This window comes from Dendropsophus ebraccatus, chromosome 4 (assembly GCF_027789765.1).
Source record: "Dendropsophus ebraccatus isolate aDenEbr1 chromosome 4, aDenEbr1.pat, whole genome shotgun sequence".
Taxonomy (NCBI): Eukaryota; Metazoa; Chordata; class Amphibia; order Anura; family Hylidae; genus Dendropsophus; species Dendropsophus ebraccatus.
In genome coordinates this window covers 57994056-58011980 of record NC_091457.1, presented here as the reverse complement: position 1 = coordinate 58011980, position 17925 = coordinate 57994056, and the positions used below count along the sequence as shown (strand labels likewise).

Below are 17925 nucleotides of genomic sequence, written 5' to 3'. Positions count from 1 at the left end.
TGGCATAGATTTCTGAGGTCTGTGTGATTTTACACTGGCAGGGGTTTAATTAAAGGAGAAGTCTTGCCAAAATTAATTTTTTATATGTTATTACTTATGGAAAGTTATACAATTTTCTAATGTACATTAATTATGGGAAATGCTCATATACTGCTATTTCCCTTAATTTAGTGTATCAGGAAGTGTTAAAATTCTCTCAGAACCAGTGCCGTCACGACGAACGGTGTAATTCCTATGGAGTGTCCAGCAGGGGGCGCTCTATATATAGAAGTCAATGAGTACTTCTATATATAGTGCGCCCCTGCTGGACACTCCATTGGAATTACAATGGATGTGTGTATGTAATGTAATGTTATGCACTGTACTTTGCGATTGAATACATTTATGGAATACTTTGGGGAGCAAGTGTCCTTGCTCCCCAAAGTATCCCATAAATGTATTCAATAAATACATTTGCAGGGCACCGAGCAGGGAGGGAGAGAAGGGCCATCTACCTCCCCCTCCTTGCTCGGTGCTGGGAACATATACAAAGTACTACTCCCTCATTATCTGCAGATAATGGGGGAGTAGTACCTGTGCTATCTATCGCCGCCCGCGCCGCCACTCATAGAAGTGCCCCCTCCTCCTCCGCTCCCCCTCCTCCTCCCGGCTTGAAACACTATGGTCGCGCTGTCTCCCCGCCGCCACTCACACTATCCGGCCGGGAGCACGGCGGGGTGGGTGAGGGCTGACGCGGCCGGCCTGCAGGAGCAGAGAGTGCCGGCCGGATAGTGTGAGTGGCAGTACTCATTGACTTCTATATATAGAGCGCCCCCTGCTGGACACTCCATAGGAATTACACCATTCGTCGTGACGTCACTGGTTCTGAGAGAATTCTAACACTTCCTGATACACTAAATTAAGGGAAATAGCAGTATATGAGCATTTCCCATAATTAATGTACATTAGAAAATTGTATAACTTTCCATAAGTAATAACATATAAAAAATAAATTTTGGCCGGACTTCTCCTTTAAGATCAGCGTGTTAAACACTGGTCTTAGTAAACTCATCCCCCTCACAGGTTTAAAGCGACTCTGTACCCACAATCTAACTCCCCCAAATCGCGTGTACCTTCGGATAGCTGCTTTTAATCCAATATCTGTCCTGGGGCCCGTTTGGCAGGTGATGCAGATATTGTGGTAAAAAAACAACTTTTAAACTGGCAGCCCAGTGCCCTACGGTAGTGGCCTAGATTGTGTATGCTTTAGGCTGGCACAACCTCTCTGTCCCTCCTCCCCGCCCTCCTCATCATTAGGAATGCTCCAGGCAGATTGCCTCCTATTCGTCAGCTGTGTTAATACTGAACATGTGCTGGATCGTTAAAACACCTGTGCAAATGTTCAGTATGGAGAAAATGTTCCAGGGGCATTCCTAATAATGAAGAGGGTAGGGAGGAAGGACTGAGGGGTGATGCAAAGTTAGGGCACAGATACTCCCGTAGGGCACGTGGCTGCCAGTTTAAAAGTTTTTTTTTAGGACAATAACTGCATCACCTGCAAAACAGACCGCAGGACAGATCTTGGATTAAAAGCAGCTATCCGAAGGTACAAGCGCTTTGGGGGGGTCAGATTGTGAGTCACTTTAAGCCTACAAATATGGCTGAACTCAATGGTATTGTGGGTGCTAATCCAAGCCCAACCATGACCTCAACTAACAGAATAATAAGGATAAATATACCTTCTGGATGGTAAATATAAATACACACACAGCAGAGAAAGGGGCTGTATCTCACCAGGGAAACTTTTCACAATATTTTTGAATGGGAAAAGTTTCCGTGCCCTGTGCAGATCAGGCATGTAGAAATTCTGTTGGGCAGGTCTGAAGTACCTTTGGTGGGTAATCCATCCTTACATTTTATTACTTTTGCACTGCTCTATACCAGTAGTTTATGGCTTTTAGAATAGGGGTACATGGAAAGTTAAAGGGGTTATCCATTGCTACACAAAAATGGCCACTTTCCTCTAGAGACAGCCCCTCTCGTCTCCAGTTTGGGTGCAGGTTTTGTAACTCAGTTCCATTTGAAGTGAATGGAGCTTAAAGGGTTTATCCAGCGCTACAAAAACATGGCTACTTTTCCCCCTCTCTTGTCTCTAGATTTAGTGTGGTTTCAAACTCAGTTCCAGTGAAGTAAATGGAGCTTAATTGCAAACCGCACCTGAACTGGAGACAAGAGAGGGGAAAAAGTAGCCATGTTTTTGTAGCATTGGATAACCCCTTTAATTGCAAACCACACCTGAACTGGAGACAAGAGTCATGCTGTCTCTGGAAGAAAGTAGCCATGTTTTTGTAGCACTGGATAACCTCTTTAAAAGTACATTGCAATTTTTAATAAACAGCTGTCAAAGGCCTTTAAGTGGTGATTCCCATGAACAAGGATAGGTGATGAGCATCTCAATGGAGGGGGTTCAACCACTGTGATCCCCACCAGGCTTAACCGCTCAACGACACAGGGTGTAATTGTACGCTGTGGCGTCGCTAGGGGGGTTCAGAGGGGGCCATGCGGCGACCCTGCTCTGAACTGGCGCAATCCTGGGTGCTATCTGCAGCCCGAGACTGCTGCAATTAACGATTTAAATGCAGCTGTCAACGTTGACAGCTGCATTTAAATCGCAGTTTTCCCCCATTTGTGGTTGTCCAGTGGCGGGACCGCCCCCCGCGACGCGGTTGCGGAGGAGCGGTCCCTGCAACGAGCCGCCCGGGGGTCTGCACCGTAATAGCGCTGATTCCGGCAATCTATTGAGAGATCAATGTGGCTATACTGGAATTGTTTTTTTGTTAATAAAAAAAATCCCCTTCCCTAATAAAAGTTTAAATCAACCCTCTTTTCCCCTTTTATAAATAAAAATAAATAAATAAATAGACATATTTGGTATTGCTGCGTGTGTAATCACCCGAACTATTAAATTATCACACTCCTGATCTCGGTTAATGGCGCAAATGCAAAAAAATTCCAGAATGCAAAATTGTGCATTTTTGGTCGCATCAAATCCAAAAAAATTGTAATAAAAAGTGATAAAAAAAATGCATATATGCAAACAAGGTACAGATAGAAAGAACAGATCATGGCACAAAAAATGACACCACATACAGCCACATAGACCAAAGGATAAGAGTAGGGATGGTCCGAACCTGCCGAGGTTCGGGTTCGTATGACTATGGCTGTGGCTGTATCCCAGTTTTCCAGGCGGCCCTCCCGCTGATTCCTCCAGCGGGAATCATTACCGAGGGTTCGGGTTCTACGAACCCGAACCGAACTCTGTTTGGACCATCCCTAGATAAGAGCGTTATAAGCATGGGAATAGAGCGATTGTAAGGAACAATTATTTTTTAATAAAAGCCTCCAAATAAAATAAAAGTTACACAAGTTACATATCGTTGTAATCGTACCGACTTGAGGAACATGTATAACAAGTCAGTTTTACCCCAGGGCGAACGGCATAAACACAAGCCTCCCCCCCAAGTAATTTTCAAATTTTCAATTTCACCACACATATAATTTTTTTCTGGTTTTGCAGTGTACTTTATGCAAAAATTAAGCCGATCTTTGCAAAGTACAATTAGTGGTGCAACAAATAAGGGCTCATGTGGGTCTTTAGGTGAAATAATGCAAGTGCTATGGCCTTTTAGCACAAGGAGCAAAAGACTAAAGTGCAAAAATGGAAATGGTCTCTGTCCTTAAGGGGTTAATGGTACCATGTACCCCTGGTTGAATGGAGCAGCAGTTGGACATGTGCACTGCTGCTCCATTCTAATATATGGACATTATTAAGGGTCCATTTACATAGCAAGATTATCTGCCAAAGATTTGAAGCCAAAGCCAGGAATGGATTTAAAAAGAGGGAAAACCTCAGGCTTTCCTTTATGACCTGATCTCTGTTTCTGGCTTTGGCTTCAAATCTTTAGCAGATAATTTGTCAGATAATCTTTCTGTGTAAATGAACCTTAATGCTGCGTTTACACGAAACGATTATCGTGCGAATTTGCACGATAACGATCGAATTAGAACGATAATCGTACGTGTAAACGCAGCGAACGATCGAACAACGAGTGAGAAATCATTCATTTTGATCTTTTAACTTGTTCCTAAAGGGAACCAATCAGCCCCTGCCTGTCAGCGCACTCGGCGGGATGATTGACAGGCAGAGAGGCCAGTAACGGACTTCTCTGCGCTGACAGGCAGAGCACAGTGGCTAGATACGAGCGGGGAGCCGCCCCCCATGACTACTTCCCCTCTCGTATCTAGTCACGAGCCGGGGAATAAAAGTCATTTTCTCCGTTATAAAGCACCTGCTGCGGCCGCGGATGGTACGTGCCGGGGCCACTCCAGGTGCTTTATACAATGCTCAAGGGAACCATATCAGCTCAAACGGGCCTTTAAATTGTCGTTCGTTGTTCGCAAAACATTTGGCGATTGTGCCGTGTAAAAAGCCGTCTCGCGAAAGTCCGGGCGCCGCCCCCCCGCTCATCCGCAGCCCTTTGCGCCCGCTCGATCGCCAGCCCCGCCGGGGCAGCGGGGGCGATCGGAGCGGCGGGGGGGTGATCAGAGCGGCGCAGGGGGCTGCGGTTGACCGTAGGGCCGGGCTGTGGATGAGCGGGGGGAAGGGCTGCGAGCGGGGGGCCGAGCTGCGGGCGCGCGATCTTAAAACGATCGCAAAACGATTTTTTCGTGCGATATATCGTACCGTCTAAACGCTGATCGTTATGAAAAAAAAATCGTTACTCCGACATCGTTAATCGTATGATCTGGCCAATTATCGTTTCGTGTAAACCCAGCATAAGTTAGCTGATTGCTGTACTCTTCACTATTGTTGATCTGTCAAAATATTCGTGTTTGGCAACTGGAACACTCTGCATTTCATAACCAGTTGCTGCAGAAATTGGATCCAATTTCTGCAGCCACAAGTAATTTATTGCCAAGCATTCCAGTTGCTAAACTCAAACATTTTGACAGATCAGCTCAACAATACTCTTCACCAGGTCCATAAAATTGAATAAAGCCACAGCACATTTGTTCAACTGCCGATCCATTAAACCAAAGGGACATGGGACCCTCATGCCCAAGCTCGGTGGGAATATGTAGGGGATGAGTATTGTTTGTGGTAAAACCTTTACTAAAGAAGCCACCACAGCTGACCCTTGTGAGTCTGGCTCCTGTTACCCTAACAAACAGCTGATTTTGCATGGAAAATGGTGGCCAGATAATTGCCCTGTAGCAGCTTCTTTTCCATGGTCGGCCACAATGGCTCATAGAGGCTTCCAAAAATAAAGGGTCATCATGGTAGTTCTGTTTTATTTTTCAGGCTCCTTTAACAACAGAAGCCAGTGTTGGAGGGATGATGAAAATTATTTCCACTATCACTGAAAAGCAGAGCGGAACCTTTGTGGACTGGGAAGGAAAAGTTCTCCCTTGGTGAACCCTGAAAACAAGCTGTGGCAAAAGATGATTTACCTCCTGTGCTCTGTTTCTTATTGATGAATGCAGTAATAGCTGGTTTCTTCGCCAAGATTTGTAGTCCATATTTTATTTGCATATTTCACTTGCAAAAGTAGCAAGATTTTTCTTATTTGGGGAGAAGTAATAATGAGCTAATAAAGTCAAAAGCTGTCAGGGCATGCTTGGAGTTGTAGTTTTGCAAAGGTTGAAGACACCAATACAGACACAAGCATTTGGATGGAACAGTTTTTATGTACAAGGCTTAGGCCGCATTCACACATTCCGTGAAGTTGTGCGAGCACACAGACAAATATATAGCCCATTGCTTTGTATTGGACGATTCACATGTTCAGTGTGTTTTCACGGATCTCCAATCCGTTCCGTTTAAAAATAGGACGTCATAATTCTGAACGGATTCCCTATAGAAATCAATGAGGTCTGTTTTTCACGGATGTGACATCGGTGTTCATCTGTGAAAAACATGGATGTGATGTAATCAATGTAATTTAAAATGCTTTAAACAGATTCATGAAAAACACGGACACGGATGCAAAATGGATGACAACACGAACGGTTTTGCACTGATAATGGAAGTAGCTAGCAGACCACAATCAAGGACCAGAAAAACCACTAAACGCGCGAATGCTGCCTTATTACCGTATTTTCCGGCGTAAAAGACGACCCTTGATTTTCAATAAGTCAGGGGTTCGCCTTATATGCTGGAAAATGGTAACCCCTGTCTGACTGCAGCCCTGGGGTTAGCTGCAGCTAAATTTAAAAAGAGGCTCCGGAAGTCAGGGCTGTGGAGTCGGAGCTAGTTTTGGCTGGAGTCGGAGTTGGAAATAAAATGTACCGACTCCAGCTTTAAAAAAAATCTTTAAAAAATGTAGAATTGAATTTCGATATGAATTTTACAAGTTTTGCTAATGAATAAATATTATGAGCAACATTCTAATAGGACACATATTTGGCAGTTTGTTTCTGAGCTGGAAGAGTCCATTGTGTGGGGGGAGATCTGTGCTGTTCTCTTCCTGGATGCTGGATGCCTGTATATGAGCAGCAGTGTAATATGAAGATATCATGTGTAATATAGAGGAGGAGGAGACATAAGTAGTGTAGCAGTAACCTCTGTCCTCAGTGTGGTGTTTTCTCTCTGGGAGAAGAGTGTGTGTTTTTCTTCAGTGTTCTATGGCTGCAGCTCTGTGTGTGTGTGTGTGTGCTATGGCCACAGCAAGCGGAGTCTGTGTGTGGTGTGAGCTATGGCTGCAGCAAGCTGTGTGTGTGTGCATGCTATTGACCTTCTATATCACTATGGCTGACCTCTATATTACAGGTATCTGGCATTGTTAGCAGGGTTTCTTTAAGTATGGTGAATATTTAGTTAGAAACATAGAAGATTGTCAGCAGGAAAAACATGTAGGACATTAGGGAGAAGCTGCTGAGCCAGTGTGATAACTAACTCCCCTGGTATCTGACTGGCCATTTATGAAGGAGCAGGAGTCGGTCCTGATAAAATTCAGGAGTCGGAGTTGCGATTTACCGATTCCACAGCCCTGCCGGAAGTACCCAAAGCCTCTGTCATTCTTCCGAAGCTCAGGAGAGCTTTGGGGATCCCCGGCGCAGTGAGTGTACGTCACACTGCCTGCATGGGGTACGGAACTGGAGGCACGCTAATCCCGGGAACGGGCCCCAGGTGAGTTAACTGTTTATTGTGTTTTTTTTTGTAGCGTTCGCCCCATACGGTGGGGATGTGACCATTTTTTAAACCCCCCCCACCGTATGGGGCGACCCTACCCAGCGTATAAGACGACCCCCGACTTCTAAGAAGATTTTTCCAGGCTAAAAAGTTGTCTTATACGCCAGAAAATACGGTATATACCTGGCAGATTTCTATTGCTCGTGATCTGTAATCAGTCATAAGAAGCAGAACACACACACACGTATATTACTCAAACATTTTAATCATTATATAAACACAGTAAACACCAATATTAGAAATATTAGTAGAAAAATAAAACTTTTACCTTTTGAAACAATCTACTTTACAGGGATAATTGGTCAAAGTATGACATAAAGGTGCATGAAGTGACAATATAGATGCCAGAGCCATTTCTGTACACTTACAGGAGTCATTTACAGTTTTACCAATGAAATAAAGACTAGAATCGTTATATAAACTATCCAAATGGTAGACATGAGAACCATAAGAGCCCCAAGTATCTGCCTGTGCCTCTGCCTGCCTGAGTGTTTGTCATCGGTGACATATAGATCAAATGGATAATGAAGTATGTAAAGGACCTATTCCACCAACAGATCTGACGACAGATTATCTGCCAAAGATTTGAAGCCAAACCCAGAAACAGACTATAATCAGAGAACAGGTCATAAAGAAAAGACTTTATTTCTCCTCTTTTCAAATCCACTCCTGGCTTTGGCTTCAAATCTTTGGCAGATAATCTGTCGTCAGATCTATTGGTGGAATAGGGCCCTAATAACTTGGATAGTCCTGCCCTTATCTCCTATACCAAACTGGTGTTGAACCCTTATGAAAGCTTTTGGTGCGCTCACATAAGATATATTCCACTGTATAGGTGGCATAAACTCCACAGCAAAATCCTCATGTGTGACAAAGACTTTTCTGATCTCACAGGACAGAGTATATTCTGTCCTTGGCTCAAAGTATATGGCTTCTGTATGGAGCTTAATACCTGCAACACATTTCAGACAGCTGTCAGCCTAACGTTTGTTCAGCCAACAGCTCTCTCTCTCTCAATATGCATACATGCGCATGCTTGAATAGAAAGAGAAAGCTGCTGTCAGACCCCCCTGGTAGCCATATGGCAACATAATAGACACAAAGCCTGCATAGATTACTACTTCAGTTCTACTACTACTAGTTCAGTTTTGGGAACATTTGTGCATAAGGCCCACCTTCCACCTTGCTTATGTCTATGATGTTTGTATACCTACAAAAAGGTTTGCCGATGTATACCACCACAGCGAATCCATTGGCTGTAAAAGGGTTACCTGGTGAAACAATTCATCATGTTGCTGGAAACATAACAGACGTGTATACTTACCCATCCCGCACCCCGCTGTTGCCCTTTCTAGGCCACTCGGTCTCTGCCCCTGACCTTTTTTCAAAGCTTGCGCTTATGTGCTGTGTGGACAGAAAGTGACAAAATGGTGGCCATTTACTGTCCGCACAGCGCATCAGAGGACGTTTTAGAGAAGAGGAGTATAGTGGCAGACACCGCGCAGCCTGAAACCAGCAGCAGAACAGGACAGGTAAGTATACACGTCTGTTACGTCCCCACATCATGATAAGTTGCTTTTCACCAGAGAGCCCCAGTAGGTCCATGTCCTTAACCTACACTTTTTTTCTAGGACTTAACATGCTTGAGATTCATAATATAAAATATGTGAAGAAGGTAGACCCAAATGATGTTACTAGTAGACTACCTTCAGTACTCGCCCTAATATATATTAAAAAAATCTTGTGGCTGGTATACCAACAATGTAAACCAAAGATAAGCAAAAATAAATGTAAATGGGGCCTAAGAAAGAAAGTGTGAAAGTAATTGATGATTATTTCTAAGGTCTTATGGGCGACTTGTAGGAACTTCAAACCTCCTCACGCACAGTACACAGCAAAACCTGTTAAGGTCTGTATCTGCAACTACAATTGAACTGTAAACACACACCTCTTAATAGATGTCCTTCATTAGAATATATATTTTTAATAGAAAGTGAGAAGATTTCTTCCCTCCAAAATATAATCTAATGAAGCCCTTACCTCAGCAGGGCACAAATGCACATGGATTAGAACGAGAAACTATGCAGCTATGGTTGAAATTCGTTTGTTTTTACAATAAGAATTGCATATTTAATATTTAAAGATTTTGATTTATAAAGGATAGAAAAGTTATTATAGCTACATGCATTTACAGAGAGAAAAGTCTGAAATCAACAAAATGTATTTTCATAAAAGGCTGCCTCATCTTAAAGTGCAAGTTATTATATACAAAAGCTCCTACTGGAGACATTCACATTGATATATACACACATTTATACTGTAGGCTAATGTAAACACTAAGCCTAGCACTTCAAGTTTAGCCAAGACATAGGAAGTTCTACCCCGACACCGATCTGTGTATTACACACGTTAGATTCTCTTGGTGGATAAACTAGCACTTAAGATTCAGTTGCCCTTTAATGCGCACATCATTGGTCTACAAAAATAATTTTATTACCAGCCTCTCGTCTTAAAGTAACCTGGGAGATTTTGCAACAGCTAGAACCATATTTAGAAACCATCATGAATTTTAATGGACAGCTTATAAACGCCTGGTAAAAGATTCTATACAAAATGCACTTCCTGTGTCTTTGCAAACCTAGAAAAAAAAAAAAAAACTTGAAAAAAAAAAAAAAAGAATGCGTGCAGGGTGTAGCTGCATTAAAAAAAAAATCTGAATAAAATCTTAAAATAGCTTTAAAATTACTAGCCATTGAAAAGTATCTGTGTTAGAAGGGGTTAATGTTATAACAGACGAAAATCTCCCTATGGATTAAAAAGGGAGGAAGAAATATTTTTCAGTAAAAGCTCTGCTATATAGCAACAGCAGTGAACCCTACCTCCTATTGATTCAGGTTGTACCAGCTGTGATATTTGGGCACAATCATTGTGGGCCTAGTGGATCATTATGCAAGGACTGTGCTATAGAGCAGGAGCAGTTGCAGATCGTGCCCAATGTATTGTAGCATGCACAGACACCGTACAGCTGTACTCAGGGTCCCTACAGGTAAGGGCATTCTCCCCTAGAAGCACGGCTTTCAGAATACAGCGAGGATCCACAGACAGGACTGATTGTATAAATGGCTGTAAGAAACGACCGGTCTGTAGGAATTCTGATTCCAGGCTAGTATCTGAAACTGACAGCATGGCTGAACTTGCTGGCATTGAATCCAGTTACATGCTGTGACCTGATTTGTGTGTAAAGGCAACTTAACGCTCTTGAATTGCATTGTCATATAGACATGCCTGCAAGGCTGTGTTGTGGAGGATTCATCGTTCGACACCAAGATGTGCAGTCTCTGAGGTCCATAAGGTTGATTTGTATTGGGTTACAAAGTCGCTAAAATCCTCATAAAGGAAACAACAAGAACACAGAATGTCTGCCCCACTCCAAGAACAAGAGCTTCAAACGGAATCATTTCCTTGGCAGCGGCTTTGTAAACCCCAGCAATGGCGGCACCTGGGATACAAAAGCAAACACACATTAATTGTAAAAATCCATTTCTGGCTTTGGCTTCAAATCTTTGGCAGATAATCTTTCTGTGTAAATGGAGCCTTACTTGGTAAAGGTTTGGCTGGCATACATAATATTCTATAGGACACAAAGCTGCAGTGTAAAATTACGTTCCTTATTAAGGGCCCAATAATAAGGGACCTATTACACGGGATGAATAGTTTGCAAAATATCATTCGAATTTAAATGATAATCTTTCCGTGTGTATTCAGGCAACGATTGAAATATAGTTTGTGTTTTGTTGGTCAAATCTTTTAGGGTCCTAGTAAACAAAGCGATTTTTAACTATCGTAATTAGGAGCAACCTGAAATTGTTCACCATATTCCACAGAACGATAATCATTAGTTATGATGGTTACTATGATCATTTACACCATCTAATCCCAGCAAATGGAACGAACAATGTGGAATTACACTGAAAAATTAGCGAAGGAATGTGGAATTACATTGAACGCTTAGCAATGATTTTAGGTTCAGCTCAAAAGATGTGATCAATGACACAAAACTATTTTTTGATCGTTGCCTGCATTCACACAAAACGATTATCGTTTAAATTCAAACGATATAACCACCGTAATTGTCCCGTGTAATATGGCCTTTAGCGGACCATAACATCATTGTTAACTGTTCACTAATCTTCTGTGTATGTACACATCATTCCTTCTTTAGCTACGATCAGACATAGTATACAATCTTAGTAGCGATCGTATAACTAACCACTATCGTTCTGTGTCAATATGGTGAACGATTTCAGGTCGTACCCAAAAACACTCATTTACAATCGTTAATTGTTAATCAGTGAAAACAAAAATCACTTTGTCCTTAGAGTGGGTTCACACTACGAAATCCGCTCGGATAAATTCAGGCGGTTTCCATCGCTAGTATGCGCTCACAGCCGCACGCCTTTCCACCAGCTCCAAAAACACCAGTCTATGGGCGGCCTGATTCCGCTATCCACCGAAAGAATTGACATGTCAATCCTTTTGTCAGAATGAGGAATCCGCCGATTTCAATGCATAGAATGGTGTCTATGGCACGGGTAGAGTGGAATGCGTAATGTGAACCCACCATTAGAAAGGAAAGTGCTTGCTCTCTTGTGTTATCTACTAGGGACCGTATGACTCTTTTTAGAATCCTTAGAAAATGTCTAAAAATCTCCACATGCCCTTTGGCACCCTCCTCAAGGAGAATCCTTATCTAACCACAAATGGCAGATGGAAATGTGCTTATATGTAGCAGGCCAGCCACTGTCATACAATAGTGTGAAGCAAGCTTCTGAGTTCACCATGGCTTTATGTCTGCACAATGCTTCTAACCAGAGGGATTCTGCTATTGAATGTATATTGTGTGTAATGCCACATATATGAATGCCCAGACCTGGCCTTTAAAGGTGTATGCCGCTCTCAAATGAGTGAGTGTGCAGAAAAATGGACAGTCAATAAGCTCACCAATAGTTCATGTGAACATCTCCATCTACAACTAAAGCACGGATCAAAAATCCAGGCCGACTCCCAGTGGACATGTGCAAAGAAATGGAAGATGCGATCCAGCTCCAGTAAGAGCTGTACACTTTATACTGACGTTGGCCTGATATCTGTCCATACAGAATAGCTGATACATTTTAAGGGTCCATCCACATGTACAGGATCTGCTGCAGACCTGAAGATGCATACATGTGCAATGTCACAGGGTTGATGACAAAAGAAAGCAGGGCTTCAGAATATGAATTCATTGCATTCAGTCACCTACTTGTTAGTATCCCTGCAGATATTGGTCCCAGAATTCCCATCAGTAGGATTCCCACCGACATGAACCTTCCGTATTTGTGATGACGAAGAGTGAATAGAGCTAGCAGCCCCGCGGGGATGTGAAAGAAAAGCGATGAAACCAGAGCCCACAGGAACACTCCATACCACATCTCTGCAAGAAGACATCACATAAGAAATCAGCAAAAAACATATACAGCACCTACTTTACAGCTACATCTACTAATACGCCCCCTGTTCCTGGAAGTGCACAAGTACAAGGCTTGGTACACATAGCATTATTGCTGTATGTCTCGGATTTACATTCCCATTAAAAAAGAACCCAGGTAGAAGGCCCATTGACTTTAAAGGGGTTATCCAGCAAAAATCTTTTTCTTCCAAATCAGCTGGTTTAAGAAAGTGATAAAGATTTGTATTTTACCTTTATTTAAAAATATCAAGTCTTCCAGGACTTATCAGCTGCTGTATATCCTGCAGGAAATGTTGTTTTCCTTTCAGTCTGGAATAGGAAATGTCCAGAGAAGAGGTTTTCTATGGGAATTTGCTGCTGCTCTGGACAGTTCCTGTCTCGAACAAAGATGTCAGCAAAGAGCACTGTGACTGAAAAAACAACAACATTTCCTGCAGGACATAAAGTGGCTCATAAGTACTGGAAGACTGGAGATTTTTGCTGGATAACCCCTTTAACGGACTGAACTTCGTTATCTAGTAGCTACATTGAGGCCACCTCCAGCATATACATGCTATGTTGCTATTGAGTATCGCAAAATAAATGTGTACCCATGTCAAGTGGTCCGAACGTGGTTGCTAACTGAACACATTGAAGCCATTAATGTAAATGGACCCACACCTCAAAATACAGCCATTTACTTCCATTAAAGGGAACCTGTTATCCGGCATTCTGACGCCAAGCCCGCCCGGCCCCCCGGTGGAGCCCTGGATACTTACCCTTTGCTGCAAGGCCCGCTCCTGGAACGGAGATATCGCTGTCGGCAGCCGTGCGCGCGCGCTCCAGAGATGATTCCGACGCCCATAGAGAATGATGGCTCCAGTCATTCTCTATGGGAATCGGACTCATCTCATGTAATTAGCATACAGCGCGTGCTCACCTTCCAGCGTTCATATCTCCGTCCGGGGACTGGGTCCAGGAGCGGGACTTGCAGGAAAGGGTAAATATCCAGGGCTGCCAGGTCGGGGGGGCTCTGCGTCAGAATGCCGGGTGACAGGGTCCCTTTAAGATTTTTATAGGAAAACACTTTAGGGTTCATACATAGAGTTGTTTTTTTAAAAACCATAATCATTATAGCTTTAAAAAAAAAGAAAAAAAAGAAAGGGGTTTGTGTTAGTTATTTGGGGTGTGACACACAGGTACACATACACTGCAGTGCACTTACTGACATATGTCAATGGAGATGGATGTTTTCAGAATCCGTTTAACATATATAGTTCTTTTTAACAGGATAAATCATTTACATTAAACATAAAGGAGACTTCAGTGTGAGCCCGGCCTAAGACGACCATTGTACCACACTAACCTATACAATCCAATCATCACTATGTCCCATGATCTGTGTTTTCCCCAACCACTAGAATGACATGGCCGGTGTAATACAGTGGAGTACAGAATCCTATTATGAGTGCATTAGAAGTACATCAGGGCAGCCTACAGAAAGAGAATTATCAAACCTGATGCAAAGGAACAGTGGATTGCTGCTTTCACCACAACAGGCACGTCAGTGGACGTGTCATCAAGACACCGTAACCTACAGAATCACACGATCACCTCGTCATAGTAACCTAAAGAAGCACCCGATCACCTTGTCATAGTAACATTCAGAATCACACGATCACCTCGTCATAGTAACCTAAAGAAGCACACTATGAAAACACCCTAGTTACCTATAGAATCACACGATCACAACGGAATAGTAACCTCAAACTTTTTCTACTGGAGACTCACCCAACAGAGCAAAGTGTTGCCTGGGCCTCACCAGACTGACCAAGAGGATGCTGGGACCAAACAATCTGTGGTTGAATCAGTGGCGTAGCTACCATAAAGGCAGGGTAGGCAGCTGCTATGTTCCCGTGGGGGAGGGGGGCCAGGGGATGCATAGAAAGATAAGAGTCTCCTGTGTGCTTCTGCTTAAGCCCTTATCTACTGCAGTGTGCAAGTGACCCAGTGTTCACTTACATCCTGCAACATAAAAAGGGTTAATATTCAGAGAACAAGGAGATCTGTGCTTCACTGCTCTAATAACCCGTGACCTCTGTTCTTTGGCTGCTGCAATTAAGTAGGAAAATGTGCCAGATGTCAGGGGTTGACAGTGCAGGAGCAGTGAAGCAGAGATCTCCTTGTCTTCCTTTTTAACCCTTTTTTGTATTGCAGCATGTAAGAGAACATAGGGTCACTTACACACTGCAATACATAAAGGGTTAAGCAGAAGATAGTCCACTCCTGCACCTATGTATTTAAAGCGTAACTGTTATTTCAGGGCCATTTTTTTTAAAACATTAAATATCAACAGTACAAGCGATTTTAAGAAACTCTGTAATAGGTTTTATAAATTAAAAGAGTTTCCTTCTGGACTGAAAAAGCAATCTCCCAGCCTCCCCCCTCACATCAAATGAAGCAGGATTTCTGTCTCCATTATGTGGCTATGGAGAGGGGAGGGGCTGTTAGGAGTGACTGAGCACGGAGCAGTCCTGCACAGCACAACACCCTGCAATCTTCTCTCAGTAAGTTCATAGATAAGCACTGACCTTTCTGACCCCAGAATCCTGCGGTTTAGGTGCCCAGACAGTCTACAAACAGCTGACCTTCATGTCACCTCTTCCTGCTCCCTCATCTCCCTCAGCCCCTCCCCCCCTTCATAGGCTTACAATGGAGAGAGCAGAGCCAGTCTTCACTGGCTTCTCTGTAATGAAGACGTGTTTGCCTGATAATCCACAGATAAGAAGTCAGGGGGGGAGGCTGGGAGATTGCTTCTTGAGTACAAGGGAGGCTTTTTTGGCTGATGAAACCTATTACAGAGTTTCTTAAAATCGCTTATACTACGGATTTCTGCAATAAAAAAAAAAACATTATAGTTACGTGGGGGATTATAGTTAAATACAGTGGACTGACAGAACAAGCAGCCATTGGCTCTCTGCTCCGCCAGTCACTTTTGTAGCTGCAGCCAGGATTCTGCCTCTGGCCACAGGAGATTTTAGTTTTTAGCCACATCACATATATATGCACTAGTTGTGCGAAGAGGAAGGGGGGGGGGGGGGGGGGGGGGGCGTACAGTTCCTTGCTATGGGGCCCCATAAATCCTAGCTATGCCCCTGGGTTGAGTTACACGCAAAAAATAACTATTGCTCAGTCTCCTGTTCATTGGTCTCCTAATCTCTGTAGAACATTAAAGGGATACTCCAGGGGGGGGCACTTTTTCGCTGGGACCGGGGATGAGGTGGCTGAGGGAAAAGACGTCCACTCACCTCTCCGGTTCCAGCAGCGGGTCCCGCATCAGAGCACTCCGGTGCCCGGTTCCCGGCCGCTTCCTGGTGTCTGATGCGGGCCAGAGACGTGACGTCTCAGGTCCGCTCAGCCAGTCAGTGTAGGAGGCGGGATCTGTTTCAAGTCCGCTCAGATCCCGCCTCCTTCACTGACTGGCTGAGCGGACCCGAGACGTCACGTCTTGGGCCCGCATCAGACACCAGGAAGCGGCCGGGAATCGGGCACCATAGCACCGCGATGCGGGAGCCGCCGCTAGAACTGGGGAGGTGAGTGGACGTCTTTTCCCTCAGCCACCTCGTCCCCGGTCCCAGCGAAAAAGTGCCCCCCCCCCGCTGGAGCACCCCTTTAAATACGTACAAAAGAAGTCAATAAAGTGTTACACCAGAGATTGTTACAGTCAGGGAAAGGACTGTGCTGCTTATAGTCACTTCTGTGGCTACTGCCCCCCAGCTGGGCCTAACCAACAACTAGGGGGCGCCTCCCAGTTTGAGAAGAACTGACCTATAGAATCACATGATTATGACAGTACAATATAGAATCCCATGATCACTACAGTACCCTATAGAATCCCATGATTATGACAGTACCCTATAGAATCCCATGATTATGACAGTACCCTATAGAATCACATGATCACTACAGTACCCTATAGAATCCCATGATCACACTACAGAATCACACGATCACTATAGTACCCAGTGAGACCCTATAGATCACTAGTGTCACGCCGAGGTCCCGTGCTGTATACATGAGGGCAGAGAGGGCGGCCCGGGACTATACACCACACTATACACCCGGTGCTATAGGGCAGGCTCTCCGCTCACCCGGGAAGGCGCACAGTGTGGTGGGGCTGGGACACACAGTGGCATTTCCGACCCTCGGTACTAGGCTGAGGCTGAGGATCTGTTGCAGTAGCCCGGTCTCGCCGCCCGGCCCTCCTCCGCCGCTACTCTCCATTCTTCCGCCATCCACAGTATCACAGGCCGCAGCGCCTCCGCACGACTTCCCAACTCAACTTGCCCGGGCCTCTCATCCCTTCATCCCGGGACTGGCATCACACGGAACTTCAGAGCGATCAGCCAATCAGCGGGATGGGAGGGGCTCTGTAATGAAATGTATCCGGCAGCGAGTAGTCAGAGATTGTGTCAATCATCTGCTCAGCCAATCAGAGGCTTATTATTGCTGTTTAGTATGGTAGTGACGTTTTATTTGGGTTACTGACGTAGCTGGTACGCACTGGTAAGCATGGGAGGCCATATTTATGACGGGTAGATGGCTGTGCGCATGCGTACCAGTTATAGCTCTTGGGCTACAACCTTTCAGCTTCAAGTCATTGCAATAAGAATATAACAAGGAGTGTCCATTTATAACTGTGCCAGCGCCGTTCCTGGAGTCTCACGTTATATAACCTATTGCCTTATAGCTTAGCCCAAAAAGGGCAGTGGTACAGTGTACTGCATGGGAAAGAACACGGCACTTTTTGCACGGTTTCCCATCTCCTTTTGAAGTCAATAATGGTTTGTTTACACAGAGAGATTTATCTGACAGATTTTTGAAGCCAAAGCCAGAAATGGATTTAAAGAGGATAGATCCCAGTCTGTCCTTTATGACCTGTTCTCTGTTTATAGTCTGTTCTTGGCTTTGGCTTGAAAAAACTGTCAGACAAATCTGTCTAAGGGTACAAACACACATGGCTTATACGCTGCGTATTTACTGCTGCGATACGCAGCAGATTAGATCTAAATAACTGAACATAGTATCAAATCTGCTGCGTATCTGCTGTGTGTGTTTGTACAGGGAATCCAGGACAGTTGTCCCAGATCCCCCAGCTAGCGATTGCTTGAGCAAATGCACATACACCTGAGAACTGTGACTGACA

The 17925-nt window shown here is 44.1% G+C and overlaps 2 protein-coding genes across 3 annotated transcripts in view; one reads left to right on the top strand and one right to left on the bottom strand.

The window, feature by feature from the left end:
* The window catches only part of LOC138788229 (C-signal-like), a 32584-nt gene extending 26274 nt beyond the window's left edge, over positions 1-6310 (top strand). Inside the window, exon 6 of the mRNA XM_069965919.1 lies at positions 5342-6310. Within this exon, the coding sequence (XP_069822020.1) occupies positions 5342-5455 (114 nt within the window). The 3' untranslated portion in view covers positions 5456-6310. The remainder of the gene's footprint in view (positions 1-5341) is intronic.
* Positions 6311-7418: 1108 nt separating this feature from the next.
* Positions 7419-17206, bottom strand: TMEM170A (transmembrane protein 170A). 2 transcript variants are annotated; one of them, XM_069965920.1, is made up of 3 exons: positions 16871-17206; positions 12534-12704; positions 7419-10730 (listed from the first exon to the last, which is right to left on the bottom strand). In XM_069965920.1, exons 1-3 carry the CDS (start codon positions 17001-17003, stop codon positions 10600-10602), a joined length of 435 nt encoding a protein of 144 aa, XP_069822021.1. In that variant the 5' UTR covers positions 17004-17206; the 3' UTR covers positions 7419-10599. The 2 variants fall into 2 exon arrangements, with proteins under 2 accessions (XP_069822021.1, XP_069822022.1); XM_069965921.1 differs by lacking the exon at positions 16871-17206 and adding an exon at positions 14511-15082.
* Positions 17207-17925: the final 719 nt, after the last annotated feature.